General features: G+C 47.4%; 6 protein-coding genes across 8 annotated transcripts in view; 4 read left to right on the top strand and 2 right to left on the bottom strand.

The window, feature by feature from the left end:
- Positions 1 to 3,130: 3,130 nt before the first annotated feature.
- Positions 3,131 to 6,754, top strand: LOC117865301 (uncharacterized). Of its 2 annotated transcripts, XM_034749459.2 has the most exons (8): positions 3,131 to 3,707; positions 3,839 to 3,887; positions 4,006 to 4,069; positions 4,176 to 4,264; positions 4,660 to 4,769; positions 4,853 to 5,104; positions 5,712 to 6,073; positions 6,351 to 6,754. In XM_034749459.2, the coding sequence occupies exons 1-6, from the start codon at positions 3,607 to 3,609 to the stop codon at positions 4,974 to 4,976; spliced, it is 537 nt and encodes a 178-aa protein (XP_034605350.1). In that variant the 5' UTR covers positions 3,131 to 3,606; the 3' UTR covers positions 4,977 to 5,104; positions 5,712 to 6,073; positions 6,351 to 6,754. The 2 variants fall into 2 exon arrangements, with proteins under 2 accessions (XP_034605350.1, XP_072151150.1); XM_072295049.1 differs by lacking the exons at positions 4,660 to 4,769; positions 4,853 to 5,104; positions 5,712 to 6,073; positions 6,351 to 6,754 and having other exon boundaries at positions 4,176 to 4,402.
- A 4,951-nt stretch (positions 6,755 to 11,705) lies between these two features.
- Positions 11,706 to 14,330, top strand: LOC117865438 (zinc transporter 3). 2 transcript variants are annotated; one of them, XM_034749639.2, is made up of 3 exons: positions 11,721 to 12,741; positions 13,230 to 13,379; positions 13,893 to 14,330. In XM_034749639.2, the coding sequence occupies exons 1-3, from the start codon at positions 12,094 to 12,096 to the stop codon at positions 14,196 to 14,198; spliced, it is 1,104 nt and encodes a 367-aa protein (XP_034605530.1). In that variant the 5' UTR covers positions 11,721 to 12,093; the 3' UTR covers positions 14,199 to 14,330. The 2 variants fall into 2 exon arrangements, with proteins under 2 accessions (XP_072151121.1, XP_034605530.1); XM_072295020.1 differs by lacking the exon at positions 13,230 to 13,379 and having other exon boundaries at positions 11,706 to 12,741.
- A 671-nt stretch (positions 14,331 to 15,001) lies between these two features.
- Positions 15,002 to 16,134, bottom strand: LOC117865439 (uncharacterized). The gene is made up of 3 exons (XM_034749640.2): positions 15,888 to 16,134; positions 15,546 to 15,662; positions 15,002 to 15,436 (listed from the first exon to the last, which is right to left on the bottom strand). Exons 2-3 carry the CDS (start codon positions 15,640 to 15,642, stop codon positions 15,210 to 15,212), a joined length of 324 nt encoding a protein of 107 aa, XP_034605531.1. The 5' UTR covers positions 15,643 to 15,662; positions 15,888 to 16,134; the 3' UTR covers positions 15,002 to 15,209.
- A 212-nt stretch (positions 16,135 to 16,346) lies between these two features.
- LOC117862654 (pentatricopeptide repeat-containing protein At1g79490, mitochondrial) lies at positions 16,347 to 18,881 on the top strand. The gene has a single exon (XM_034746155.2). It carries the CDS (start codon positions 16,422 to 16,424, stop codon positions 18,765 to 18,767), a length of 2,346 nt encoding a protein of 781 aa, XP_034602046.1. The 5' UTR covers positions 16,347 to 16,421; the 3' UTR covers positions 18,768 to 18,881.
- A 68-nt stretch (positions 18,882 to 18,949) lies between these two features.
- LOC117862655 (cinnamyl alcohol dehydrogenase 7) lies at positions 18,950 to 22,833 on the bottom strand. The gene is made up of 5 exons (XM_034746156.2): positions 22,601 to 22,833; positions 20,557 to 20,670; positions 19,823 to 20,336; positions 19,538 to 19,691; positions 18,950 to 19,372 (listed from the first exon to the last, which is right to left on the bottom strand). Exons 1-5 carry the CDS (start codon positions 22,696 to 22,698, stop codon positions 19,170 to 19,172), a joined length of 1,083 nt encoding a protein of 360 aa, XP_034602047.1. The 5' UTR covers positions 22,699 to 22,833; the 3' UTR covers positions 18,950 to 19,169.
- A 241-nt stretch (positions 22,834 to 23,074) lies between these two features.
- The window catches only part of LOC117862656 (coatomer subunit epsilon-1), a 4,103-nt gene continuing 342 nt past the window's right edge, over positions 23,075 to 26,835 (top strand). The window contains exons 1-6 of the mRNA XM_034746158.2: positions 23,075 to 23,367; positions 23,463 to 23,546; positions 24,645 to 24,796; positions 25,283 to 25,418; positions 25,520 to 25,675; positions 25,815 to 25,894. Of these exons, the coding sequence (XP_034602049.1) occupies positions 23,206 to 23,367; positions 23,463 to 23,546; positions 24,645 to 24,796; positions 25,283 to 25,418; positions 25,520 to 25,675; positions 25,815 to 25,894 (770 nt within the window). The 5' untranslated portion in view covers positions 23,075 to 23,205. The remainder of the gene's footprint in view (positions 23,368 to 23,462; positions 23,547 to 24,644; positions 24,797 to 25,282; positions 25,419 to 25,519; positions 25,676 to 25,814; positions 25,895 to 26,835) is intronic.

Raw genomic sequence — 26,835 nt, 5'->3', positions numbered from 1 at the left:
AGTAATATATAGTTAAACTAGTTTTTTTTAGACTATATAGTTAAACTAGTAATAGGGCAAATAGGATACCGGACTTTGAAAGAAAGAAAGAAAAACTTGGGCCCGTGTTCCCTTAGTCGCTCTCGTGCATGGGCTCATTCATTGTACGTACAAAGCAGCGCTAAGAACAATATACAAGCAGGCCGTAATGATCCTATTGGGCCGCCAGCGTAGTTAGTTCAGTCAGGCAGGCAGGCTCGGGCTGCTCCGCACTTCAGGCACATAATTGTGCTGACCGCAGCAGGATTCGTCCGGTATGGAAAGTAAAAAAACTTGGGCCTTACATCTCGTGGGCTCATTATACACACGGCGGCAGTAACTAAACCAATTACCCTAATATGGGCTGGGCCACAAAATTCCTTCCATCAGGCGGCATGCTCCCAAAACGAGGGGGCCCTTCCCAAGCATGTGTAGGTACTCCTAACAAGTGCTCTTTTAGAAAATTTCAGACCAAATACTAATCAATCTGTTACTTGGCTTTGATAGATGAGCTGGGCACATAGATTTCTAAGTCTAATTAATTATGCATGCTGGTGATTAACTCCTCACCCAAATCAGCTGGACGGTTTTATCTCGTGAACTAGGTCGAAGGTAATGAATTGGCCTTTTTGTATGGTCTGAAATATAAAAAAGTATTTTTTGTGGGACAAAATTTGAACTTTAAAAAATCACTTATTCTGGGACAGAGGGAGTTGGTGGAATAGGCAGCAGGCTGTACCGTATTTGGGGAAGGTCAAAGGACGAGCGCTGCTGAGCTAGTAGGACACAAGCCTAGAAGCCATGCGATTGACATCGTGTGCCCTATGCGTTAACGCTAGTGTAGGTTATCAATTGGTGTTTGGTGATTAATATTTTGAGCCTTTGATTTATAGTGATCAAAGTTGCTCATTCTCTGCTGCATGATAGAAAATTGATAGATTGAACATCGCTGAAGGTTTCATCAAAAATTTTATCACCGTTAAATGACATGCTACGTCAACAATTTTGCTAACATGGTAAAATTATTATGAGAAGAGAGGAGACGGAGTTTCATCATATATGAGAAGAGTTTCATCACCATGAAATCCAGTATGCACAATTACCAAGTGACGTGACGCGACGCAGCACGTGCAGCTTCTAGGAAACTAGCCACTGCACATGCAGATGGTGGCATGCGAGGGATGGATGGGAGCGCGCTGGCCACATCCCCTTTTGCGCGCCGCGTGCACCATCTTTATCTGAAACGTTCGAACCGTCCACGGCAGCCAGCATTTGGCCGAGAAAGGTCTTCGAATCGCTGCTCCTTCCTCTCACTTTATCATCTTTTAGTTTTAACTAGCAGAAATGCCCGTGAGTTGCTACGGTTCCTTACTTGCTATCACGTTATCATTCGCTTGTTCCTAATATGTTGGATTCGCTTCACAATATGTTGGTGCATTGTCCCTAGTAGTCCTCTCTTTGCAAGTATAATAGTAGAAGATATTTGTGGGTGGTTTGATGCCATCTGTTCATTACGAGGGACTCACACATGAAACTCATGTGTTCCGATGGAAGCGGGGGCGGGCACAACTTTGAGTGGCGTATCGCCGTTCGGAGTTCCATTGCCACGATAGAAGGTGATCTACGATGGGAGCGGCGTCAAGATGTATGACGATGATGACGATGCACCCGTTGTTGGGCTCCGTAAATAGAAACAAAGTTAAGGATGATGAGTATGATTAAGTTTGAAGGCTATATTTTTTTAATACAAACTTTTGCATATGATCTCGGATGAATCCGAACTTTATATCAAAATTGTAGAGCTCGATGAGCTTTTTCATTCGAGATCATTTAGTAGTCCAAAAATGTGTTATAAGTTTAGAGAAGAAACACATTTGCCACGTCATCGATCCACAACTCCGAAACCAAGCGTTCCTATTGGCCGAACTCTCTTCCCACCCTAACCTCTCAACCATTCAACCTTATCTCCTCTCTCTCTCTCTCTCTCTCTCTCTCTCTCTCTCTTCTCTCCCACCTCTCCTCTCTCTCCCGGCCCTATCTCCTCTCTCTCTTCTTTCCCACCTCTCTGGTGCGCCCCTGCGAAGGAGCCCTAGCGGCCGGCGCAGCCACCTCGGCCCGACCCCGACGGCGGAGGCGGCAGGCGCGGCAGCCACCCCGGCTCCGGCCCCAACAGCGAAGGTGACCGGCGTGGCCCCCAGCGACGTAAGTGGATGGCCGGCTCCAGCTCCACGGCGGCGACAGATGGCGCAGCCCAGGCGAGGCCGGCCGGCACGGGCGGCTCCACCTCCACAATTGCAGTAAAGTTTGAGAACTTTTTTGCAAAATTATCAAGATATATTCCAAGAACTGTGGGTTGATTAAGAAAAAATTGAGGGATTTTTTTGTAAAATAACTACGACGGTTGGAAGAAACAACCGCTCTGGGTACATATAGTTGGTTTGATCGCGACGCGAGCTCTGGTCTGAAAGAGACCCGCCGGCCGGCATTCGGCCTGGCCGCCATCTAAGCGCTCGCGCAATCACTCCCCTATCTTTTCGTGGATTCCCACTTGCGGCTATTGGTTTGTGGCTTTGTGCTGATACTGGTCTGCTTTCCACTTTTGGAGTTTCGTACTCGTTGACCGGCATATGGTTAGGTTCGATCTGGAGGGCCAAGCAGTTTGGTGGTTTGGAGTGTACTATTGTGTTGGTTCGGATTCAGATGGTTTTCCAAATCGTTCCAATGAAATGAAAACAATCTGTAGACAAGGCAACGCAAGCGCTGCAGAAACCCGAGGAAAGCTTTTTTTAGGGCAATAAACCCGAGGAAAGTTTGTTTGGTGTGCGTGGTTGTTTGCCGGCCCTTGCTTTTAACGCCTCCTTCCTCTTCAACTTTTCCATCCGGGCCTCTCCTTTCCTTGGGTGCTCAGTGCTCTGCACGCTCTCCGTTTCCCATCCATCCCTCCATGCTTGAGGTGCTCTGAATTTCTCGCAGGCCGCTGTCATCTGATGTAATATAATCTAATCTACGAGTGGGATAAGAATAATGTACCGCATGAATGCTGAGCTTGTTTCTGAACAATGTACCGCACGAATGCTGAGCTTGTTAGTAAGTTGAGAGATGTATTGGCTGCACTGGGGCGTCGAGCCAGCCAACGTGTTGCAACTTGCAACAAACAAGCAAATCTTCTTAACGTTAGAGGCTCGGCCTTTTCTGTTCTGAAAAACAAAAGGTGATGTGGAGCGGGGGACAGTGGGAGACTCTGGAGTGAGTGCGCGACTGCTCCGTTCATCCTTTCCAACTAACCTGGAACGCTTTGTCTTTATGCTTTGAGATGGAACTGTCCTTCCTCCAAAAAAGAACCATATTCTTTTTGTTCTAACTATATATAATCGCAGAAGAAAAAGGAAGCGAGGTATACACACAGCGCTACCGCTCTCGCTTTGTCAAGGACGGAGCTTCTCAATGGTCAACATTGGCCGCTGGCCCCCCATCAATTTTCCAAAGTCCCTAATCTCAACAGTAAACTAAGCTTATATAAGACAGCCGCCCCGTCCCCCCGGCGCAACCCCAGCTTACCAAGGAGCAGACAGCTTTGGAGCGGAACCGATGTCGCCGGTGCCCGAGGAATCGAAGATGAAGATGCCTGTTGCCGCCATGGGGGCTGCCGACGACGACGAGGACAGTCGATGGGGCCTTTTCGTCGACAGGTATTATGCATGTTTCCCCGATCGATCCGATCCGATCACCATCGAGCATCATCTTCGACGCCGACAGGTGCATTTCCTGCTACGATTTTCAGTGCCCGGCTCTGATATACATATCGGTCGGTGTTTTGCAGCGATATGCTCGACTCCATGCGAAGCATATTACAAGATAAGGAGGGAAAGGTAATAAACACCTCCCCCTGCTGCTGCTTCTTTTTCAGGTTTTGTTTGGAATATATGACATGCCCTTTAATTAATCGCCCGATATATATTTTTGTTTCTTTGTGTTTGGCCATTGAAGGACCCATATAGGCATTTGAAGGACGACGAATTTCCTCGGCTGGACAAGCTTGCCGGGAAAGAACGTGAGACCCTTATTAGTTTCATGTGCTTACGGCGTGGCACTTACTGTATTTACTGCCTGTAGAAATGAATCACTGTCACTAATGCTCAGGGAATATTTCCCCGTAGGTTTTGGATCCACTGAGCTTGGGAATGAAAAGATCTTTGATCCTCTCGCTCTTCAGAGTCGGCTAACCACCAATTTCCGTGGGTTAGAGGTATGCTCTCAATTTGTAGCGATGATCTGTTCACATTCCAGTCAGTCACATCAATACATTTTGTGTCGTTTTCCCCTGCTTTATCGGAAGCAACATAGAGAGTTAGGGGCTTGACACTACATATCTTAATGTTTGATCCGACCCACTACTGTCTTCCTTGCCAAAGAGGTAGCATCTCACCTCCTCTTCCCATTCTCCCCTGATGCTCATTATTCGACCTGTCTCTTCTAACATGATCGCTCCCATTCGTCTAAAAACACGACCGTCCCTCTTACCATCTTAAGCACTTGTAGTGGAGGCGATCTGACCACTCGATGATCCCTCTCATGATTTTGTGTTGTCTTTGCTCGCAGCATGCTTAATTTTTAGTTTTTTTTCTGCGAGGTAATTTTCAGAAGATTGGTGAGGGCCATTTTGGTTATGTGTACAGAGGTTGTGGAAAAGAAGGTGGTAAAGCATTTGCAGTAAAAGTGACCAAGGATAAACTGTCCGATGACATGAAACGGTAGCTGTATTAGTAAACCAAACCATATGCTTTATCGATGTGTCCATGACCCGCTAATTTTTCCTGTTGTTTCTCTATTGCAGGGATGAAGCATTGCGTGAAGTTAAAATTTGGGGATCATCTCATGTTCAATTATATTTTCTATTTTTCTTAGCAACTCATAGCATCTGTAATATGTCTTACCAGGATCCCATGAGAACAGCATAGTTGAACTAATCACTCATTGGTTCGAGTTCGATAGACTTTATATCCAGATGGAATGGTGCGACTCCTGCTTATCAGAGAAAATAGGAGCGTCTTTAGACCCGCTGGAAGCTTTGGAAATGCTATATCAGGTTTTTCAGTCTGTTCTTGGTACTTTTGTTAGTATCCATAGCAAAATTCAAATTTCTGTTAGAATAGAACAAGATTACGATTGTAGCTTGCGCCTGCAAGTTTCTCGAAATTAGGTTAAATGCTGCTGTAGTTACTCATGGAAAATGCGTTTCATCTAGACACCATCCATATTTAATTTTGACTTGATATGTTGGGTTGGTCTAGCTCATCAAACAAAACCAAAGCCAAATCACCATAGTGATGATATGAAATTTAGTTGGTTATAACCATAATGAAGAGGTTCTAATTTTTTTAGATAAAGGAATAATAAATATCTCGGCCTCTACATCACAATATATAGAAGCCATTCTAATTGTGCAGTGTAAGGTTTACAAACTAGATTTTCCAGCACACGTTTTTTCCCCCTTTTTTGCCTTCTTACAAACTACCAAACTTGGTATTAAAACCCAGATCGGCATTTCTTGCAAGAATTTATTGTAAACTCTGGAAGTTCATAAAGTACTAATACCTGCAAGCATTTCTAGTTCAGATCAGCAGTGAATGGATCTCATATGTTTCATGTGCAAATCACATACTAATACTAACATAAATCTTGTGAAATTAAAGGTCTCCAAGGGCTTGGATTTCATTCATGGAGGTGGCATAGCACACCTTGATGTGAAGCCAGATAACATGTATCGCAGCAATAATGGTGTTTATAAACTTGGAGACTTTGGCTGTGCTGAATTTACAAGTATTATTAAAGAGGGAGTTGAAGGAGGAGATCGCCGTTATATGCCTGCTGAGATACTGAATGGTGGTAGGTGTGAGCATCTTGACAAGGTAGATATCTTTTCTCTTGGGGCATCTACCTATGAGCTTGTAAGAGGCCAGGAACTTCCTAGAGAAGGAGATGAGTTCAACAAACTTCGTATGGGTAACTTAGATTTACCTCCAAAATCCCAGACGAGCTTGGGCGTTTAATTCAGGTATAACACCACTTGTGACTTACCCTTCGATCTGTTTAGTTTGATATGGCTCCTTTTCTACTACAGAACCCTTCCAGTCAGGTTCTTTCTTGGGAAATGCTTCTCTCGTGATACAATTTGGTAGCTATTTTATTTGTTACCTTAATTACATTTCTAGTCCTGTCGTTCAGCATGCGTATTAGCTAGCGTGACCGCTGCTAGTCTCAGCCTGTCAGAAGCATTTTGCTCTCTTATAACACGCGATCCTACTTAACACTCTCGTTCTGCTTGTTTACAGTCAATGATGCACGCTGATCCAAAAAGGCGCCCTTCTGTGAAAGAGATACTGAGGGATCCCATCTTCGACAAGCTTCGCGACAAGCAGATATCTACACCACCAACTGCGGCTGCTATCCATCAAGAGAACTCTGAAGGGTGAACTACTGCTCAGTTCTCACCCATATGCTATGCATATTCCGTATGCCTGTGTAATTCCCTCGATCACGTTGGAAATTATTGCTCTTTCCTGGCAATGGCATGCCATCCAAAAAATCAGTTTCTTTTACATGCCATTTCTTCAAAATTTTTATCCGCTGCATGCCTCTTCCGTTACATGAGCGTTGGAGGGCTGTTAAGTGATGGTAGAAGTACGATTTCTGCCCTTCAATGAAACGACGAAGCATATTTTTATTGGCCTCATGCCATTGCACAGAGATATGTTTCATACCTGACGAACAAACCTGATGGCTGCGTCCGTTCTTGAAAAATCGCGAGCGCATCTTTTAGACGAAACGAAATAGGCCACCGCCAAATCTGACAGGATCCCCGGACTCGATAGGAACTTGGGCCTTCCTCTCATGGGCTCATTTGTACAATACTACTGTGAGAACAATCCCATTGGGCCGCCCCTTTCCAGGAGCTAGGCCTGCACGCTTTTCTTACCATGCATATGCATCGATTCTGTGCGCGCCAAATCGATCGCTTCCTCCGGCTTCTTTTCCTTCTCTCTCCCTCTCTTGTGCCGCGCGCTTTACACTAGACCATGCATGTGACCAAGTCAATTTGCACGCGGCGGCGCTGATGGCAAGTGAGCGTGCTGCCGGCTGCGAGGATAGATATTTTTTTCGGCTCCTCGTCTATCTTTACGCCAAACTTGAAGACGGCAACGTTCAGAAGTAGCAGCGACAGCACTAGCTAGCTGATGCTTGACCTGCTCTGGCGACCCGCGCGTGCATGACGCTACGACAGGATGGATTCTCTCTCTTTCGGAGGTTAATTTGCAGCCAATGATCGCATGCACATACCGGGATTAGTTAGGTGAATTATTGGATCATCAAAACATGGTTTGTTCCAGAGGCTTTTGTACATGTACGTAGTACATACACGTGTGTCTGCTAGACACTAGCTAGCTAGGGGATCATTTGACCAAGAACCTTGCAAAGGGAGAGTAGCTAGGCAGGCTGGTTCATTCAGTTTAATAATTAATTAATGGCACACCTTGCTCGTCACTTTGCCTAAAAGTGCATAAACTTTTTCTTTCGGTTAAAGAAAACGGAGTTGCAAAATGAACATTTGTCAAAAGGGATGTCCACTACCAGCACCTCATATGATTATTACCTCTGATAATGAATTTACGGTGAATGGTTAATTTTTTTCTTACGGGAATTTAGACGTAGGCCTATGAGATTGCAAACCTTGGCAGCCGAAAGCTTTCTAAGGCCAACTTGATGGATGTGATGCCCACAACCACAAAGGAGGAGGAGGTGCGGACCCTTGATTCCATCTCTGAAACCGTAGCCGTTGAAGATCTCACCAACAAGTTGGATGCAATGCCCTCACAGCCCTCTAAAGCAAAGGAGTACGAGGAGCTCTCCATGGAGCACACACTGCTCCAAGTTGTCGCCTCTTCCGAAGATGGTGCTGTTGTAGATACTGCTCGACAGTCGATCACCAAGGATCATGTGCTTCTCATCTTCAAGGAGGCAGTTGTGGTGGCAACGCCTTTGGCCATGACCACTATAGGTTGTGAGGACATGATCACCGAGCGAATGACCCAGCAAGTGGACACCTCTTTTGAGGATATTGTCGTGGTGGAAGACGCTTACGACGATGAGGAAATTGTCTCGGGTATGGGTATGACAATCGAGGATCCCATATTTCTCATCACCATCAAAGATGACCCTACCTATTCTAGAGGTCAAGGTAGAAGAAGCTCGACTGACTGAGGATCCATCATTAGAGGTAGTGTCATCTCCTGACACCACATCTATAAATGGAGAGTATCTTTGATGTCCTCCTATACACCCCCCCTCACCACTGTCCATGACAACAAGATGCCAGCTCAAGTCTTACAACAGATCCTCACTTCGTCGAAGTGACCACCTTGCCCAACGTAGTGTGTTAAAAGATTTGGGCATTCTTGGGAATGATGGGAATCTCAACGAGGATGCAATTCAAGACTATGCAGACCGTCTCAAGGATTTGTTGCTACCGGACCACCTCAAGCCACTAAAAGGTTTGAAAAGTCATCCCTTCTTGGACCTGCTGGTCTGAGGATGATGTTGTGCTAATGCAGCTCATGTTGTGAGTGAAGTCATCTATTAGCGGAGTTGTCATTCTTAGTCGTAGTTAGTAGTTGTAGGTTTGCAGTTGTTTTTTCCCCATTGTCGATCCCTTTTCGAGGATTGTTGTTCGCTCAATCTGAGTTTTCTTCTTTATCAATATGATCAGCAGCTCTTCTACTTGGTTCGTTAAAAAAAAAGACATCATGGGCTCAACGTACCAGGTACGAGTGGGCCGGGTGTTGCCATTGGGCCACATGTTTCCCCATCTGCGCAGAACACGCAGCGTCAGAAGTTGACTTAACCGGTGGCCGCCCAAAATGCATCGCATGTTTACGATCTTTCCACTTCTCAGCGGGCACAAACGTACAAATGCAGAGCACGAACCCAAACCACTGACGCTGCACGCAAGCATGGCACTATGGCACTATTATCGACTGCCATGGCAGTATGGCACCATTACCTACTGTTCGGCACTTCAACAACTGTACAGTACAGGCAGCTGCACAATAGCAGGTCCCCGAGATTGGCAGACCTACATCTAGCGCCTCCGTCTGAAGAATCAGGTGCCTTCAGCTTCTGAACCTGCAGCCTTCAGAATGGCCACGGAGCACCGGCTCCGGCACGGCGTCAAGTCAGGCGCGCCATCATCGCGTACCACGCATCTCGCCGGCATTATTGGCTCCCCCACGAACACCGGCTTCCCCGCTCGGTGGCGCCCCTGCTGTTTGTACAGGAGTCACGTCGTCCCTTCCAACATGTTGTCTTCCTCCCGCCGCGCGGTCGCATCGCCTTCTCCAGCCTCCTTTTCCGGCTAGTGCACCAGCCATGACTGCTCAGTGGACAATGCGATGTGAACTGAGCTTACAGGACCATAGAGTGACGGGCATTACCATGGACATCACTGATGTCCATGTTCATCGGTGCCATCGTATCGTTGACGGCCAAAATCAGGTCCTTGGCCAACCTTTGGATTATAGCGGGAGCGAAATCCCTGTTCCGTCTTTCTTTGTTTCTTTCCGGTTAGCCGGATGTATCTATCTCTTTATCAATGAAATAGGCACACTCTCATGCCGTTTTCGTTCAAAAACATGTTTATACAAAATGTGCTCGTTTATCAGCTGTCAAGCTTGTACATGAAGGTAACACATCTTTAGGCCAGCTTCCTTTGCAATGCTCACAAGTAAGGAGATATTGGCTGATCAGTTGGCATCCACTTCAACGAATTGTCATTCTCTGGTCATTAGAACGTGTTGATCCTAGTATGATAAGTTGGACGCTCCTCGGTAGACCATTTGGGCACTGCGCAGTAGACCATGTGTCATGTGAACTTTCATGACCTGATGACTGATGACCGCTGAGATATTTATGAAACAGCGTCGAATGCCCGTCTTTAGGCCAACTGCCACTGCAATGTTCACAAGCAGGAGTGACATGCGCTGATATTTTTGAGCGACCCACTTCCCAAATGTCATTTTCTCTGAGGACTGGAATGGTTCAATCCTAGGATGATATGGAGCAGGACGAATCTGGCATAGATCCTTCTCAACAGTCGAAGCCATGAGCCTGGATGAGCGCTTGGAATGTCCACACACCACAGCCCCACATGGCCGAGCAACTTTCCGAGCATTCTTCATTGAATGCATACATCAATTGATATGCCTCCAATGACGCGGCAAGTTAGTGCCAAGGAAAGGTGAATGAAGCGAGCAATTGGGGTACCCATTCTGATAAAAAGTGCAGATGGCTGTCGCTTCCTACATTCAACCCACCGAACGTGAACAGAGAGGACTCATCAACAATGGCGGCACCTTTCCATCCAAGTTCTCTGTGCAAACCCGTAAATCCATTGCAGCAACACTGGCGAAGCATGCCAAACCTATTGCAAGCCTATGAAGAGATCTTATCCATATTGGGGCCAGAATCCTGCAATATCATTCCAGCTCTCTTTTCCATCAATTTGGAGCGTTCTTTTCCCAATCAAAAAGTGTGAGCTTTCACCATCAGCTGTCCTACCAGAGGGTCCCTCCTAATTTGATGGCTACTGTTTGATGTATGCACAAATATTCTTCGACACTGGACAGGAGACCTCTGCAGCGCCAAGGTTAGTGGAACTACGAACTATCCAAAGGTGCAATCATGCGACCCAAGCCAATGGGCAGTTAAAGAGCCAAAATTGCCTTACGTCACGTAAGTAAAGTTGGACCGGTCGTACAGATACCTGTCTCACAGGGAAGTCGCTCACAGTGGAGTCTATAGGCAGGCCCCAAATGGACATTCTCCAAGATCATGAGAATCTACTGTATGACACTTGTGAGGCTGGACCCAAATGCCAGTTAAACAAGAGTACAAGTAATAGACAGATGAACTTATTCAGTAGCAAGCAGTTGATGCCCATACATTCATCACCTCAGTATCGTGTGATCTTCTTTTTTCAGTCCAATTGATCAGGTAAGCCACTTTTGCAGGATTGCTATTTGTAACCTCTTTATCTTCCCCACATGTCAGGATTGAATAGATAGTCCCAATCAACATATACCACGAATTTCTCGGTGGAGAAAGGCTTTCGTCCCTTTGTAAAAGTAGAGCTGCAGCTTCCAGGAAACAGTGCGATGCCTGCCAAAGCCATGGACTTCGACCAATCAGCTTGGTCCAGGAGCGCTCTCATAAAGCAGCACGTTGAGGTAATGTCTTCCAGATGAAATAAAAGATAAGTGAACTAGCAACAGCAAACAAACAGGAAGAATATCCCTTCAAAAGGGTCAATTTTTAATCAGTGATGACTCCACTGGTAACTCCATGAACAGATAGCAGTCTCATCACTGATGATTAGGCATGTGCAAAACAGCCTTTTCAGCCCAACACCAAAAAGAACTCACCTTCAAAGTGCAAGCCTCAAAAGAGTTTAATCTAATTAACTAACTGGTGACAACATGGTGTCAACATTACACGATGCTCTGACCACAAGAAAGCATCATTCATCCATTCATGTCCTCAGCCACCAGTACATTCCACACCCTGGGTTCCAATATTTTTCTTGCTTGCATAGGGTGAATCGCATCTGTTGCCCTATGCTTTTGTCCATCCATCATGCAGCAGTTATGAACAGTTCCAGGAGACACGGCAGCTGACTCTTGATCAGATTCAGATAACTGAGATTCAGACTGAGATCTGGGCTGGATCTCTGTTTTTTCCATCTTCGACAATTCAACAGTAATTAAGCACTATGTTGTGGAGTTCAGTCCTTTACACTGATGACTGGTATAAGCTCCAGCATGATCAACAACATGGCAGCTTTTTACACTTGGCCACAGGATTTGGAAACTGAGAGTAGCAGACCCCACCTGTCCACAGGATGGCAATTTGGCAACCCTCCCAATCAGCACATTCGTCCTATATAAAGCACTATCGTTGCCTCTATCTCCTCACAACTCACACTGGAAAATACAGCATATCACAAGGCATAAAATAGCCAGTGCCATGGCTGCTGTGAAGCATACCTTCAAAGTGCTTTCATGGCTCCTGCTCTTTGCACAACTGGCTTTTGCCAGCACCTCCAACTGCACAAATGCCACAGATGGGACGGAGACTGACAAACTGGGCGCAATGAAGCTGAAGCTGATCGCAATTGCATCCATCCTCACAGCTGGAGCAGCAGGCGTGCTGGTGCCGGTGCTTGGGCGCTCCATGGCTGCGCTAAACCCTGATGGTGACATCTTTTTTGCGGTCAAGGCATTTGCGGCTGGGGTCATACTTGCCACTGGCATGGTCCACATTCTGCCAGCAGCATTTGATGGGCTGACATCCCCATGCCTCTACAAAGTTGGCAGAGATCGGAATGTTTTCCCCTTCGCGGGCCTCATTGCAATGTCAGCTGCAATGGCCACAATGGTGATAGACTCACTGGCTGCTGGGTACTACCGCCGGTCTCACTTCAAGAAGGCACGACCAATTGACAACCTAGAGATACATGAGCAACCTGGAGACGAGGAGAGGACTGGGCATGCACAACATGTGCATGTTCACACCCATCAAACACAAGGGCATTCGCATGGAGAGGTGGATATCATTGGTTCACCTGAGGAGGCTGCAATAGCTGACACAATCCGGCACAGGGTGGTATCCCAGGTAAGAGCAATTACTTGATGCCCATTAGCCTCCCTCGCAAATAGTACTGAAAAGAGTCATATTGTTTGTTAATGCACGATAAAATCATAAAGAAGCATGAAAGGCATAACTTTAAATTGAATCAACGATACATTCTTTTTTCCATGAGTAGTGCACAGAATCAATGAAGAATGCAGCAATTTAGTGAATTAGATCCAAATATCTCATTATGATCAATCAGATATTTACACTGCACGGTAGATATATGTAATTTGCACACAAAGGCATAATGATATATTAATACTTCTCCCAAAATCAGTATAGTGCATCTAGTTTTGCTCTTTCAAATAACACAAGATGAAGAAATGGAGATTGGGACGAGGAGATTCATACCTATTAAGTGCGTGTTAATTTGTGCTTCAGATTATAATGTTCCTCTCCAGCCCAAGAATTGACTCTAGTGCACTTTTTCCTTTTTGAGATAACAAAATAAATATCTCATCATACAGGTCCTTGAGCTCGGAATTTTGGTGCATTCTGTGATCATTGGAGTGTCCTTAGGTACATCTGTGAGGTCATCCACCATCAGGCCTCTTGTTGGTGCCCTTAGCTTTCATCAACTCTTTGAAGGCATAGGCTTGGGTGGTTGCATTGTGCAGGTATATGTTTCCCCATAACCTACAATACCTGCATATATCTCACTGAAAATCTAACCATTCTCCACCTTTTGACTAAAATAATGATAAGCTACAGGGCAATTCCAAAACTCAGCTATCAGGAAATTTATACCAGTAAAACTCCAGGAGTGTGTTAAAACGAGAGGAAGTACACAGGGAGATATATCAAGTTGAAACAGAACAAATCTTGGACAGCAACATACCACATTATAAGCACGAACCATTACTAACCCTTTTTTCAGTAATTACAAAAATAAACATATCCCAGCATGGATTAATGATCAACCCGTGAACAGACATGTTGCAGAAGCTAAATCAAATAAATCTCAAACTTCATGTAAATGAACCCTGGTAATAATTGTTACTTCATAAGTTAAAGCAAGAAATAAAATTAAGAAGGAAAAATAAATGAACACAAAGGAGAAATAATTAATTTCATATTGTGTTTCACATCAATAAGAAAACTAACACCCTCTGGTTTCCACCTTGTTGCAGGCAAATTTCAAGTTAAGGGCAACCGTCATGATGGCAATTTTTTTCTCCCTAACTGCACCCATAGGTATTGCATTAGGGATTGGCATATCATCTAGCTACAATGGCCATAGCGCTACTGCCTTCGTTGTTGAAGGAGTTTTCAACTCAGCCTCAGCAGGAATTTTGATTTACATGTCATTAGTTGATCTTCTGGCCACAGATTTCAACAACCCGAAACTACAGACAAATACAAAGCTTCAGCTGATGACATATCTTGCACTTTTCTTAGGTGCAGGAATGATGTCTATGCTTGCCATATGGGCATAGATCTACAGACCATCAGAAAATGGTGTTTCCACCAGTATTCTCTGTTTGAGTTCAAGGCTAGATTGTATTTGTTCAAGAGTTCTCCATTTTCTCATAATAAGATGGCTCATGGTGAAGGAATTATCGTATTAATCCACAAGTTTTCCATTTTCCAATACAATATAGTCTCAGATGGTATTTTTGTACTTCATGAGATTACGTGATTAGTTAGCTACATCTGCATCCTTAGCTTACCGCAATAACCAGAAGAAACAGAGAAACTTTATAGTCAAACATTATGACCAACAGACAGGTACAAAGGTCCACGGCTCTACGGCTCTACGCAGGCTGACCATCATCCTTTAGGAAGAACACCAATTTAACAAAAGTTTAGGGTATAAGAGTTTGGATGCCCCACATAAAATCCCATCTATCCTTGCATCAAAGTTGCTGTCATGCCAAAAGAAAATGGAAAAACAGCAATTAAGAACCATACCAGCTTGGCAGCTCCAGCTTTCTAAGTAACCAATTTTTCTTCTTCTGGCATAATAATATTATAGCGCTAAATCGTCATTTAACAGACATAACAAGTTTGACCAGAGTTACTACAGATTACAATCGTGCACAGAAAAAATATCCATTGTACACTGAAGCAAACTATTCAAATATCACCTATTAACTATGTTGTTGGATTGTATCTCAACACAAGCCAGAATGGAACCACATTGCAGCATATGTATGTTCAAGGCATACACTAAATAGGATCTAACCAAATCACCAAAAAGGAACTAATACATAACCACCGGTAGTTTTGATGAGAATCCTAACCAAAATAACACATTGGACACAGTTTCCATTGTAAACAGATACAAGAGGTTCATCTTCAAATGGTTCCATAACCATAACCGTCAAGATTTACAGCGAAATCGTGAAATTTTAAAGGCCATGGTATTGTGTGGTGGCATAGCACAACTATTCCTCCTGAATAACATGCTCTTAACATACAGAAGACCCAAGCCAACATGCTACAGCTTACTCAACCTTCCCCTTCCCCTTGGAATCATCACTCACTTGAGAAGATGTTGGCTGGTTGATACTCGCTTTAGCATTCGCCAAGAAGGTGGGATCTGGCTGCGGCTCCTGGTGCGGAGTCTCCTTCATTGCCATGCATATGTAAAAGCCGATCACCAGATTGACTGATATGACGGCAAGGAACCCGCTGGCGAGTGTCTGCGCCGAGGATGACATCTGACTCACACCTGAACAAGGAAACATACCTATCGTTACCAAAACGAACTCATGTACTTCATTTGAACATAATAGATGGAACACACCATGCAGTAATGAGAACAGGAACAGCAGCCTAACCTGGAAACACCTGGTAGTAGAACCCATACACGATCGCAACCGGGGCCATCCACATCACCATGGATGCAACCGCGAACTTTGTGATCACTCCTGACATTGCTTCTCCTGATGGGAATGCTGGAATCAACATACAAATATCGCAGTTCAGCTGGAGCCCCCAAAGTAAGAAAAATACACTGCTTTTAGCGCCCGCGCGCACACACATAGCAAGCAAAACAGCAATTAAGTGTATGGATGGATTGCAGAACTGGAGTATACATATACATCTCAGCAAGGAAGATTTGGACTAGATCACTCGCAGCAAAGAAAGGATCCCGCGGAACAAGCTAGAGGATTTCTTACCGGCAAAAGACGAGGTCAGTTTAGTTTCCGACTGGATCTCCGCTCGACGCCGGCCCAGCAGGGGTGAGGACAGCGGCGGCTCCTCCAATCCTGGAAGAATCCCTTCCAGGCGGCGCTTCTCACTTGCAAAGGAGTAGACTCTGCACGGTGGCCGGAGGGGGTTCGAGTGTTCGACGCCGGAGACGGACGCGAGAAGACGAGCCGACAGAGGAGGGGAGCCGTCGATTGGATCGGAAGCTTCCAGGTGCGTGGTGCCTGCCACGCACAACGACGGGGAAGGTAACTGGGCCAGAGCTCAGAAGGCCGACTTCGGATGGGCCCAAAATTCCTTTGGGGCTAGCCCATTCTTTTTTTTTGATAAATTGGGGCTAGCCCATTCTTGTGGGGAAGCAGCCAGTCCGTTGGGCCGTCGGATCAGTTGCCGCGCCGACTTGCTGGTCTGGCTCCGGCCGCAGGCCGCTTTGTTCACCGGCGGCGCCGCGGCGGCCAACCGCCCCAACCCCAACCAAACCACCGAGCCGAAGAGAAGAAGAGATGCTGCTCCGCGTCGGCCTCGCGCGCAGCACCCGCCTCCGCGGCGGCGCCGTCTCCCTCTCCCTACCCCTCGCTCGGCGCCTCTCGTTCGAGACGCCGCCGCCGCCGCCCGATCCCGAGTGGACGGACACGGTGGAGTACCTAGACGAGTCGGGCGCGCTGCTCTCCTCGGCGCCCGGGGCGCGGCCGGCCGTGCCGGGCGCCGACCCCACCATCCTCTCCGGCGCCTCCGCGCACCCGCTCCCGCGCCCCGCCGCGGCGGCCCGCCTCGCCTCGCTCGCGCTCCGCCACCGCTCCGGCGCGCCCCTCTCCGCCGCGCTCTCCGCGCTGCCCTCCGCGCCCGACACCGCGCTGCTCCACCTCGCGGCCGCCTCGCTCCCGGCCTCCGACCCCGTCCCGCTCATCTCCCTTGTCGCATGGGCGCGCCTCCAGCCCTGGTTCGTCCCCTCCGACGACCTCTCCTCCCTCCTCGCCGCGCGTCTCCCGCCGGCCACCCACTCATCCGAGCTCCTCGCGCTCTTCGACGACACCCTCGCGCTCCCCGACCCCGCCGCCTTCCCCAAGACGTTCAACGCCGTCGTCTCCGCGCTCGCCACCCACGGCCTCCTTGAGCCGGCATTCTACTGCTTCAAGCGCCTCCGCGACGTCGGTTTCAAGGGCCTCGAGACGCCTGCCTACAACGCCCTCCTCTCGCTGCTGCTCACCAGGGGCCTCGCCTTCAAGGCCTTCGAGGTGCTCGACGAAATGGCGACCTCGGGCTGCGCCCTGGACGAGGGCACGTACGAGCTCGCTGTACCTGCGCTGGCACGCGCCGGGAGGATTGACGCTGCCCGCAAGATGTTCGATGAAATGAAGCTGAGGGAGGGAATTGGGCGGGCGCCGGCTGGCGTGTATTCTGTGATGGTGGACGTGCTCGCCAAGGCAGGGAGGCTTGATGCGGCCATGGGGATGTACAGAGAGATGGTGGCGGTGGGGCACTGGGTAAGCACAGCAGTGAGCACCGCCATGGTGGAAGGGCTGGTGAGGTCCGGGAAGCTGGATGCTGGGATGGAGCTTTGGGAGGAGATGAGACGGGGAGGGCTCCGACCAAGCTTTGGTTTGTACACCATGGTGGTCGAGGCCAATGCTCGGTCTGGAAGGCTGGACATCGCCGCCAAGTTGTTTGGGGACATGGAGAAGGCTGGTTTCTTCCCCACGCCGGCTACATATGCATGTCTGGTGGAAATGCATGCTTCAGCAGGGCAGGTGGATGCAGCAATGCGGTTGTATCACTCCATGGCAAATGCAGGGACAAGGCCAGGGCTTAGCACGTTTACAGCGTTGCTGACAATGCTGGCGAATAAGGGGCTGCTAGATTTGGCTGCAAAGGTGCTGCTGGAGATGAAGGCATCAGGTTTCCCGATAGAGGTGACCGCAAGTGACCTGCTGATGATCTATATCAAGGATGGATCGACTGACATGGCACTCCGGTGGCTACGGTTCATGGGCTCAGCTGGTATAAGGACCAACAACTTCATCATAAGGCAGCTGTTCGAGTCTTGCATGAAGACTGGGCTGTATGACTCAGCACGGCCATTGCTTGAGACATATGTTGCTGGTGCTGCCAAGGTGGACTTGATTCTCTACACATCCATCCTCGCCCACCTGGTGCGGTGCCAGGACGAGAGCAGTGAGCGGGCAATCATGGACATCCTGAGCGCCAGCAAGCACAAGGCTCATGACTTCATGTGTGGCCTGTTCACCGGTCCAGAGCAGCGTAAGCAGCCAGTGCTCTCGTTTGTGCGCGAGTTCTTCCAGGGCATCGACTACGACAACGAGGAGAGCGCGGCCAGGTACTTCGTGAACGTCCTCCTCAACTACCTAGTGCTCATGGGCCAAATGAACCGTGCCCGCTGTGTGTGGAAGGTCTCCTATGAGAACAAGTTGTTCGCCAAGGCAATCGTCTTCGACCAGCACATCGCCTGGTCCCTGGATGTCCGGAGCCTGTCCGTGGGCGCGGCGCTCGTGGCGACGGTGCACACACTGCACAGGTTCAGGAAGCGGATGCTCTACTACGGGGTCGTGCCGCGGCGCATCAAGCTGGTGACGGGGCCAACGCTGAAGATGGTGGTGGCGCAGGTGCTGGCGTCGCTGGAGTCCCCGTTCGAGGTGAGCAAGGTCGTCCTGCGTGCTCCTGGCGACTCGGTGCTGGAGTGGTTCAAGAAGCCGATCGTCCAGCAGTTCCTGCTCAACGAGATACCCTCCAAGGCCGACGTCCTCATGCACAGGCTCAATGTCATGTTCCCGAGCTCGGCGCCGGAGGTCCGGTCCCTGTCCATCCCAAGATCCCTTGGCATGTCTAGGTGATGGATGCCAGACTTTGTTGCTTGAACTGAACACAATCTGTAAGATGAAATGTATTTGTATACTAAATCTTTCGTCAAGCCGTGGGAATGTCCATCCATTTCTCTTTGTGCACAAGTACATTAATCCATAGCTCTTACACGGTTGGAATTGGATGGCTTAGATGGATTTGTGAACAGGAGACCTAGAGAAAATGCAAATGGTTCCTTCCTTCGAGTGAAGGCTCTGTTGCACAGGGCAAACAGTACAGTTGCATGTTCAAACCACAGCTTCTTTTCCCTTATTATCACACTAACACAATATATCAACGCATAACAGTATGCTTAGTTTCCACCCTTGGCACATTTGCGAATCAGAGCCGTAAGTCGTCGCTAGCTATAGGGCTGAAACCGGTGAGCTCGCTAGTCACGCCGCGACGAGGGTGTTGCCGACGTCGATGACGAAGCGGTACCTGACGTCGCCCTTGTCGAGGCGCTCCAGCGCATCGTTCACGTCCTCAGCACCGACCACCTCGATGTCCGCCGTCAACTCGTGCTTAGCGGCGAAGTCCATCATCTCCTGAGTGTCCTTGATGCTCCCCATGCAGCTCCCGGCCAGAGTCTTGCCGCCTGTGTGCTCAGAATATTGCAGCAATTCTCAGCATTCACCACCATGGAAGATCCTCAGATAGTAACATTGCTCAAAATGTTGTTGAACTGATCGAAATGTGCCGTGCTCAATTCTGTTGTGCTGATCTCTGCATAAACTGTACCAGAACTCAGAGACTGACTTACCAGCAACCAGAGAGAAGGCAGAGATCTGCAAAGGTTTCTCAGGCAGGCCAAGCAAGATCATCTTGCCCTGGGGCTTGAGCAGAGCGAAGTAAGGGTACATGGACATGCTTGCCGAGGCCGTGTTTATAATGCCATGCATTGTGCCCTTCGCAGCCTGCAAAAACACAGATCAAAATGGAGGCGTAAATACTCTGTTAAAGAAGATAGCATGAAGTATGAAAATAGCTTGTCTTCGATCATCTACATTGCATTGAGGCTCCATGAACCCAACCAAACTTTCCTTACCTTCATCTGACTAGCATCGCTGCTGACAACAAAGGCATCCGCACCAAGCTTCTCCAGAGCCTCCTCCCTCTTCTCCGGCGACGTGCTGACCACGGTCACCCTCATCCCAAACGCCTTCGCGAACTTCACCGCCACATGCCCAAGCCCACCAAGGCCGATCACGCCGATGTGCTTGCCCGGCTCGTTCAGCCCGTGGTACTTCATGGGGGTGTACACGGTAATCCCCGCGCAGAGCAGGGGCGCGCCCTTGTCGAGGGGCATGCCGTCGGGGAACCGGATGACGAAGCGCTGGTTCACGACGACCATGTCGGAGTAGCCGCCGTAGGTGACGGTGCCGTCCCTGTCTTGGCAGTTGTAGGTGAAGACGATCTTGGAGCAGAAGTTCTCGAGCCCTTCCTCGCAGCTCTCGCAGGACTGGCAGGTGTTGGCCATGCACCCGACGCCGACCTTGTCGCCGACGTTGAACCTCTGCACGTTCTTGCCGACCTCGGTGACCAGTCCGGCGATCTCATGCCTGCATCCATGAACACGCATTACTTGACGTGCTCGGAGCAACTAATCAGAATCGCCTGTTGAAAATGAGAGCAGTCAATTTTAGATGGACTCATGCCAGGTTGGTACCAATTGCCATTATCAGGTTCAGAGATTCAGAGTGGATATCATGCAAGGATGCAGTGCTGTGATGAAATGATTGAATAAGTTTTTTTTTTGTTAAGACGTGACAACACAGTTACCCAGGGACAACTGGGAAGATGGCGGTCCTCCACTCATTCTTGACAGTGTGCAGGTCAGAGTGGCATATCCCGCAGAACAGTATCTGTATAGCGACATCGTCATCTCCAGTTTCCCTGCAAAATGGAAAGGTGTTAAACATCTTCTCATGTAACAAATAAAGCCCACTCTGCTTATCTGCCTGATCTATTCGAAGGCTTAAGTCAGAAAACACATGTTTATCACGTGCTGCATGGAACATTATTATAGTATACTTCAGCCTTCAGAGTTGAAATTTCCTCACAGAAAGGGAGACTATTTAACCATGTTCAACTGAAAATCTTCCATGGCTATGTTTCTAGACTGAAAAGTGGGCAACAATGAAGCAAAAAACTCAACTCCAAATAAACCCAAACAGAAAATGCAAATGCATCGTTACAGTAATAGCAGCCTAGCAGGAGCCCAGCTGGCATAAAGGAGGCAGGCAGCCATTTCATAGTGTAAAAAAGAAAAGAAAAGAAGGCATCATTCTATATGAATATCAACATACGGCCCACATAAAACTCTCCATGTGCATCGGGCCCTACGGGTTGAATGACATGATCCAGCATATCCTTCCATGCACGGACCAGCGCTTGTGATGAACATTTATTTATTTACTTACTATAGGAGGAGGTCTCCAGAAGGCAAGCTCGGAGCTGAGAGGACGTGGTGACTGCGATGGTAGCAACCAGAAACCAGAAAGGGCTGCACAATGAAGCCCTTGTTTACTTCACCCCAACTCCTAACTTTGGCACTATGCAAAAAGAAAATTTCCTATCACATCAAACTTGCGGTACATACATGGAGTACTAAATGTAGGCGAAATTAAAAACTAATTGCACAGTTTTGTTGTACTTTGCGAGACGAATCTTTTAAGCCTAATTAGTCAATGTTTGGATAATAATTCACAAATACAAACGAAACGATACAGTGTGCTACAGTGTTGTGACAGTAATTTGGCACCTCCAAACTTTGGCAACTAAACAAGGCCGAAGAGAGGGGGAGGGTAGCTGCAAGCAGCAGGCTCCATAAATTCCTGCAGGATCGGAGCAGGAGTGGCGTTGTCACCATGTATTGTATTGATGCGCCAGCCAAGGATTTTATGAGAGGGTACAGGCCGTGGAGATCTGACCAGATCTGTGACCGCTTTAAGTGGCATGCAGTTGTGGATGATGGAGGTAGAGCATGCAACTCGTCAGCTCGATCTTCCGAGCCATCACCAGTTTACCACTGACCACAACACGTTCGACTACAAATCAGGGGTGATCGTGTTGTTTTACTGGAATCATGCATTCTGGACTGAAGGATTTTACTGTGCGTGGTTTATCTGCGAAAGAAGGGTTCAAGCTGAACTGAAACACGTATCTGGAACTGTAAGCGCGCATAATCCTTGGGAACAAACAGCTGCTGCTATTGATTGTGATTTTTTGCACATGAGCACATACAAGGTCATGTGGCATGCATTTCAGCATAAAACTGTATTCCGATGCTCACCCACATTTAACTTGATAAAAAACAGAGAAAATCAAAACTAGAAAGATGGCATTCTCCGTAAGAATTTTGATATTTTAGCTTCAAAATCTACCCTACCCATGAACAGGGGCCCCAACCACTACTAGAACAGGCCCCAGAACTTGAAATTCAGGTACGGTGCAGATCGACACTAAGCTAACAACAATCCAAAACCTCAGGTACGTGTAATAACTCCGCGAGGCTCTACTCGCCCCATCGCTTTGTTAATCCTGCGTTGCTGCCGTTGCACCTCAGCTGCAAGCCAAGCTAGATTTAACCGCAAGGGAATGCACGCCAACATCCACCAACGGCGAGATTAATTACACCCGGTTCCATGCCTGCTGGGCTCTATCAACCGGAGATCGGAAAAGGATCCAGCAACCGCAAATTGGAGGAGGCACTGGCACTAGCACTAGCACTAGTGAATCAGAGGGATCGACCAGGAAGGCAGGAAGCGCCCAGCTACGGCCACCAGCAGTTCACCACCCACGAGAGCGCGCAACGCAAGCGTACCTTCGCGAGATGCGGATGGGGGTGACGCGGCCGGAGGCGTCGTGTGCCGCGAGCGCCAGCGCCCTCCGCGGGTGCTGCTCCGCCTCCGTCGGTGCCATTGCTCCGCGCCGGTGACTTGACGGTTCCCGGAGGAGGTGGTGGTGGGCTGCCTGGACCGGAGAAACAGAGGGAGCTGGAGCGGTAGCTCAGCTGCAGTGCTGCGAGTGGCGGCGGAATCGGGTGGTTCCTCTGACTAGAGTTGCCGCTCTCTTCTTTATAGCGCCAGCAACTCCGTCCTGGTCGCGTCGGCGTTCGCGCCACGACGGCGGGAGCACGACGCCAGTGTCAGGCTTTGGGCCCGTCTAGAACTCATGGTCCGGTAAACAGTCCGAGCCCACAGAGGAGAGACCCAGCCACCTCAGGCCCAATTTCTTCCATTGGAGGCCCATCCAGAGCCCATTTATAAATATAACTCATTCTCCTCTTCTCCCTCAGCAACTCGAATCACCAAACCGGAGAGATCAAACAGGCGGAGTCGACGAACACCCTCACCTCCCCGGATCTCTTCCCACTCGCCGCAGAACCGCCTCCGCCGCGCCGCGTCGCCGCCGCCGACCGCCGCAACTATGGCCACCCCGGACCTGCTCTTCAACCTGCGGAACCTCTTCTACCTGGGCGCCTACCAGGCGGCCATCAACAACAGCGACGTCCCGGGCCTCGACGCCGACGCCGCCGCCGAGCGCGACGCCATCGTCTTCCGCTCCTACATCGCCCTCGGCTCCTACCAGGTGCGAGCGAATTGATTCGGTGTCTGGTCCAACCCCCAGCTCGCCGCGGTTTGCTCTGGCTCTGATCGCGCGTGCCTCTCCTGTGTTTCGTGCAGCTGGTGATCAGCGAGATCGACTCGTCCGCCGCGACGTCGCTGCAGGCCGTGAAGCTGCTCGCGCTGTACCTTACCGGGGACAAGGTTAGCGCGCTGGATCTGACCTATATCGCCTCTGATCTGTTCCTGATTGTGCTCTGCTGGTTTGGATCTGGGTCGTCGAGTTGGGGATCGTTGTATATAGTTGGGTTAGATCTGTCGCTGCTATAGTGAGTAGTATGATCTGGGGTTAGATCTTATGCATCATGTGCACTGCTAGGGGCTAATGACTGATGAGTTCGTTGATTGATTGCTAGCGCCATTTCTATTGAAAGCATGAACAGGTTTGCGCAATGGGTATTTTGGCCCTCTGTTCGGTTTGCGTTCTGAAAGTGGTTTTGATTTCAGTAGTTTATATCATTTGTACACTACTGGTACAAACTGCCCTCTCCTACCTCCCCTTCCCACTACGGGGTAGGGTTGATCATGTTGCTACTGGTTACAATATAGCATTGAAAATAAGATTCAGTTAAAACTTCCTCAACACTATCAGCCTTTCAGGTTTGTTAGTGTGGGACATGCACTGGGCATTTCAAATTGTTCGTGCAACCTGTGCCTGCATATGAGCTCTCGTCCGATGATATGCGTTGCATATGGCTTTGACTGTGTGTAGTCCACCTAATCATATTCTCAGGGGGGAAATATAAATGGAACATTTAATTACAAATTGCAGACCTCTTTTTTGTATAATTTTTGGGAAATTAAGACACATTTAGCTCGTGATCTTGACAATAAAGTTTCAAAAGATGATGCAATGCTACCAAAGAAAAATCTGGAAGCATTACTTCTTTGCAAAACCCATAACGTTACCATATAATGTAAATTATAGATTAGATCATGTGATATTTCTTGAGGCAGTTATTACCATAGATAATTATTTTCGCCACACAAAAAGCATTGCACATGGTCGATTGACAACTGATGATGGCCTGTTTGCTTGCATCAGTACTTTGTGCAATTATTTGGCTTTCTTAATGTTATTTATAGTAATGAGATAGTAATTCAGGTGGCATGTGTAATTTCTGTGCATGTATGTGTATGTGTTTCGCAGTTTAATGGCGCTAATGTTTAAGTCTTGTATTTTTCCTTTCCATCCAGATGGTCTAAATGCCTTTTATTTTTTTTTCCTGTCCAATTCTGAAGGAAGGTGCAATCTCCAGCCTCAAAGAATGGTTGAGTGATTCAGCAATTGGGAGCAATCCTGTTCTGCGATTGATTGCTGGAATTATATTTATGCATGAGCAGGACTACAATGAGGCTCTCAAGCACACGCACTCTGGAGGAACCTTGGATTTGTATGTGTACCTATTTCCTCCATCCTTTGATGGTTTAGTCTTTCAGTATTGAACTTCTCCGACTTTTGATTGCCATAGGCGATGCAAAGGTTTATTTTGTGTGTGGTATAAAACTGAAAATCTTACTTTGAAAAGGTAACTTTAAATACTACTGTTTCTTTCACAGTGTTTGTTACCTCATTCCTGTGGTTGGAAGTTTTTCCTGTGCTTAGTTGCTCCTGCTTGACTGCTTCTAGCCTTCCATGACTAGATGTTCTTTATGGTTGTCTTGTTGAAAATGTGATGGTTTAGCATTGGGCCATTTAGATGTTCATTTTTTGTAGGATCATTGATAGATTCTATTCTTTTTTTGGTGTGCTATGGTTGTCTTATTTTGACATTGTTATTTTTTTTGGTAAAATTTACTGTGAAGCTTTGAACCTCATTTGCGTCTAGCGTCCATCAAACTTAATGCTGATAGTTGATGGGACACTCGTTTGGTTACAGGCATGCATTGAATGTCCAGATCTTCATTAAGATGCATCGTTCAGACTATGCTGAGAAGCAACTGAAGATCATGCAACAAATTGATGAAGACCATACACTGACACAACTAGCAAACGCATGGTTGGACATTGCTGTTGTAAGTAATTTCACAGTCCAGTGTTATTAAATACTGAAGTTTCATCTATGCATCTTTTACCGGGGACAATGTGCTTAACATCATTTTAATCAATGGTGCAGGGTGGCTCTAAGATCCGTGAAGCTTATCTCATATTCCAAGACTTTGCTGAAAAGTACCCAATGACGGGGATGGTTCTGAATGGGAAAGCAGTTTGCTGTATGCACATGGGAAGCTTTGAGGAGGCCGAGACTCTATTGCTTGAAGCATTGAACAAGGTTTGCAATGATTGCCCACCTTTCCACCAATGGAAACTCCAAAACACGCGGCACTTAATTTTTTATTTTATTTGGAAATGTGTATGGGTGTAGTTTAATGATCATCAATATTGTTTAACCCTCTTTTCTGTTATTGTAGGACGCAAAAGACCCTGAAACTCTTGCCAATCTCATTGTATGTAATCTCCACCTTGGTAAACCATCATCACGATTCCTCAGGTATGATTGTGTATGCTTTTTCATTGACTCATTACGTGATTGTGTATGCCTTCTCTTGTGAATTTGAACTAATCCAGTAAATTCACATTAAACGGATCTAATAGTCTTTGAAATATACGATCTGATGATTGTACGCTGATCGTGCATATCATATCTTGAGCCATTATTAGCAAACAATGTTTCTCTTTAATATAAATGACTAGCAAAGCTGCAAGAAAAACAAGATTGTAGGATTAATGGTTCTGTCAACTTTGTATTAAGCTTTGTATTTAGAGGCTAGCATTCTAGTGCAATATTATATTCTGTTACACAAAAAGCTGTGACCTGGGGTTTGGGCTTCAGGGTGTTGCAACGTGCTGGGAGTAGGACCACAGGGACGTTGTCGTGAGATATTTTTCCATTTGATGAATTCATCTGTTCTAGTCTCATGCAGCACAGCTGTGGCTTTTGGCCTCTGATCCTGATTTTGCATATCTGGGATTAACATCTTACAGCCACTTGTTCCTGATCTCATGTATCCTGACAAGGTCCCCACAGCAACTTGAAACTGACCTATGTTGGCTGTGTTTACCAGTCCAATTTTTGGTCTACGCGCATTCAAGAAGACTATTCCACTTGCTTTACATGCCACCTATATAGTACGAAAAATAAGTGGTTGGGTATCATGCTAGGATCCTCTATTGCCTTAGAGGGGTGTTATAGATCACTTATGGACACTCTTCATCAAATTTAATTCACTTAGTGATTTATAAAATATTCAAGACACAGAAGATTGATATGTTGAAAGGCCGAGGGAAAAATCTAGACCATAGGCACAATGGATAGATTCATTTTCACCATTTCCTGGTGCACCATGGATGTTATAAATAGAATTTTCCTTGCTTCGTTTTGGTGTTCAGAAACCTGCTCAGTGATAAACACACACTTTTGATAGCCGAAAC

The sequence above is a fragment of the Setaria viridis genome, chromosome 7 (assembly GCF_005286985.2).
Source record: "Setaria viridis chromosome 7, Setaria_viridis_v4.0, whole genome shotgun sequence".
Lineage (NCBI taxonomy): Eukaryota > Viridiplantae > Streptophyta > Magnoliopsida > Poales > Poaceae > Setaria > Setaria viridis.
The sequence above is the reverse complement of the archived record's forward strand: the minus strand, read 5'-3'. Positions and strand labels throughout refer to the sequence as shown.

What these genes read in the sequence shown, in the direction of transcription:
- LOC117865301 (XM_034749459.2), top strand. Translation starts at nt 3,607, where the DNA reads ATGTCGCCGGTGCCCGAGGAATCGAAGATGAAGATGCCTGTTGCCGCC. An exon ending in TGGGGCCTTTTCGTCGACAG is followed by an intron (nt 3,708 to 3,838) that starts GTATTATGCATG and finishes GGTGTTTTGCAG; the next exon opens with CGATATGCTCGACTCCATGC. An exon ending in CTGTCCGATGACATGAAACG is followed by an intron (nt 4,770 to 4,852) that starts GTAGCTGTATTA and finishes TCTCTATTGCAG; the next exon opens with GGATGAAGCATTGCGTGAAG.
- LOC117865438 (XM_034749639.2), top strand. Translation starts at nt 12,094, where the DNA reads ATGGCTGCTGTGAAGCATACCTTCAAAGTGCTTTCATGGCTCCTGCTC. An exon ending in GGCACAGGGTGGTATCCCAG is followed by an intron (nt 12,742 to 13,229) that starts GTAAGAGCAATT and finishes CTCATCATACAG; the next exon opens with GTCCTTGAGCTCGGAATTTT. An exon ending in TGGGTGGTTGCATTGTGCAG is followed by an intron (nt 13,380 to 13,892) that starts GTATATGTTTCC and finishes ACCTTGTTGCAG; the next exon opens with GCAAATTTCAAGTTAAGGGC.
- LOC117862655 (XM_034746156.2), bottom strand. Translation starts at nt 22,698, where the DNA reads ATGGCACCGACGGAGGCGGAGCAGCACCCGCGGAGGGCGCTGGCGCTC. An exon ending in GCGATGCTAGTCAGATGAAG is followed by an intron (nt 19,692 to 19,822) that starts GTAAGGAAAGTT and finishes GTGTTTTTGCAG; the next exon opens with GCTGCGAAGGGCACAATGCA. An exon ending in TGCCTTCTCTCTGGTTGCTG is followed by an intron (nt 19,373 to 19,537) that starts GTAAGTCAGTCT and finishes CTGAGCACACAG; the next exon opens with GCGGCAAGACTCTGGCCGGG.
- LOC117865439 (XM_034749640.2), bottom strand. Translation starts at nt 15,642, where the DNA reads ATGTCAGGAGTGATCACAAAGTTCGCGGTTGCATCCATGGTGATGTGG. An exon ending in CTACTACCAGGTGTTTCCAG is followed by an intron (nt 15,437 to 15,545) that starts GTTAGGCTGCTG and finishes TTCCTTGTTCAG; the next exon opens with GTGTGAGTCAGATGTCATCC.
- LOC117862654 (XM_034746155.2), top strand. Translation starts at nt 16,422, where the DNA reads ATGCTGCTCCGCGTCGGCCTCGCGCGCAGCACCCGCCTCCGCGGCGGC.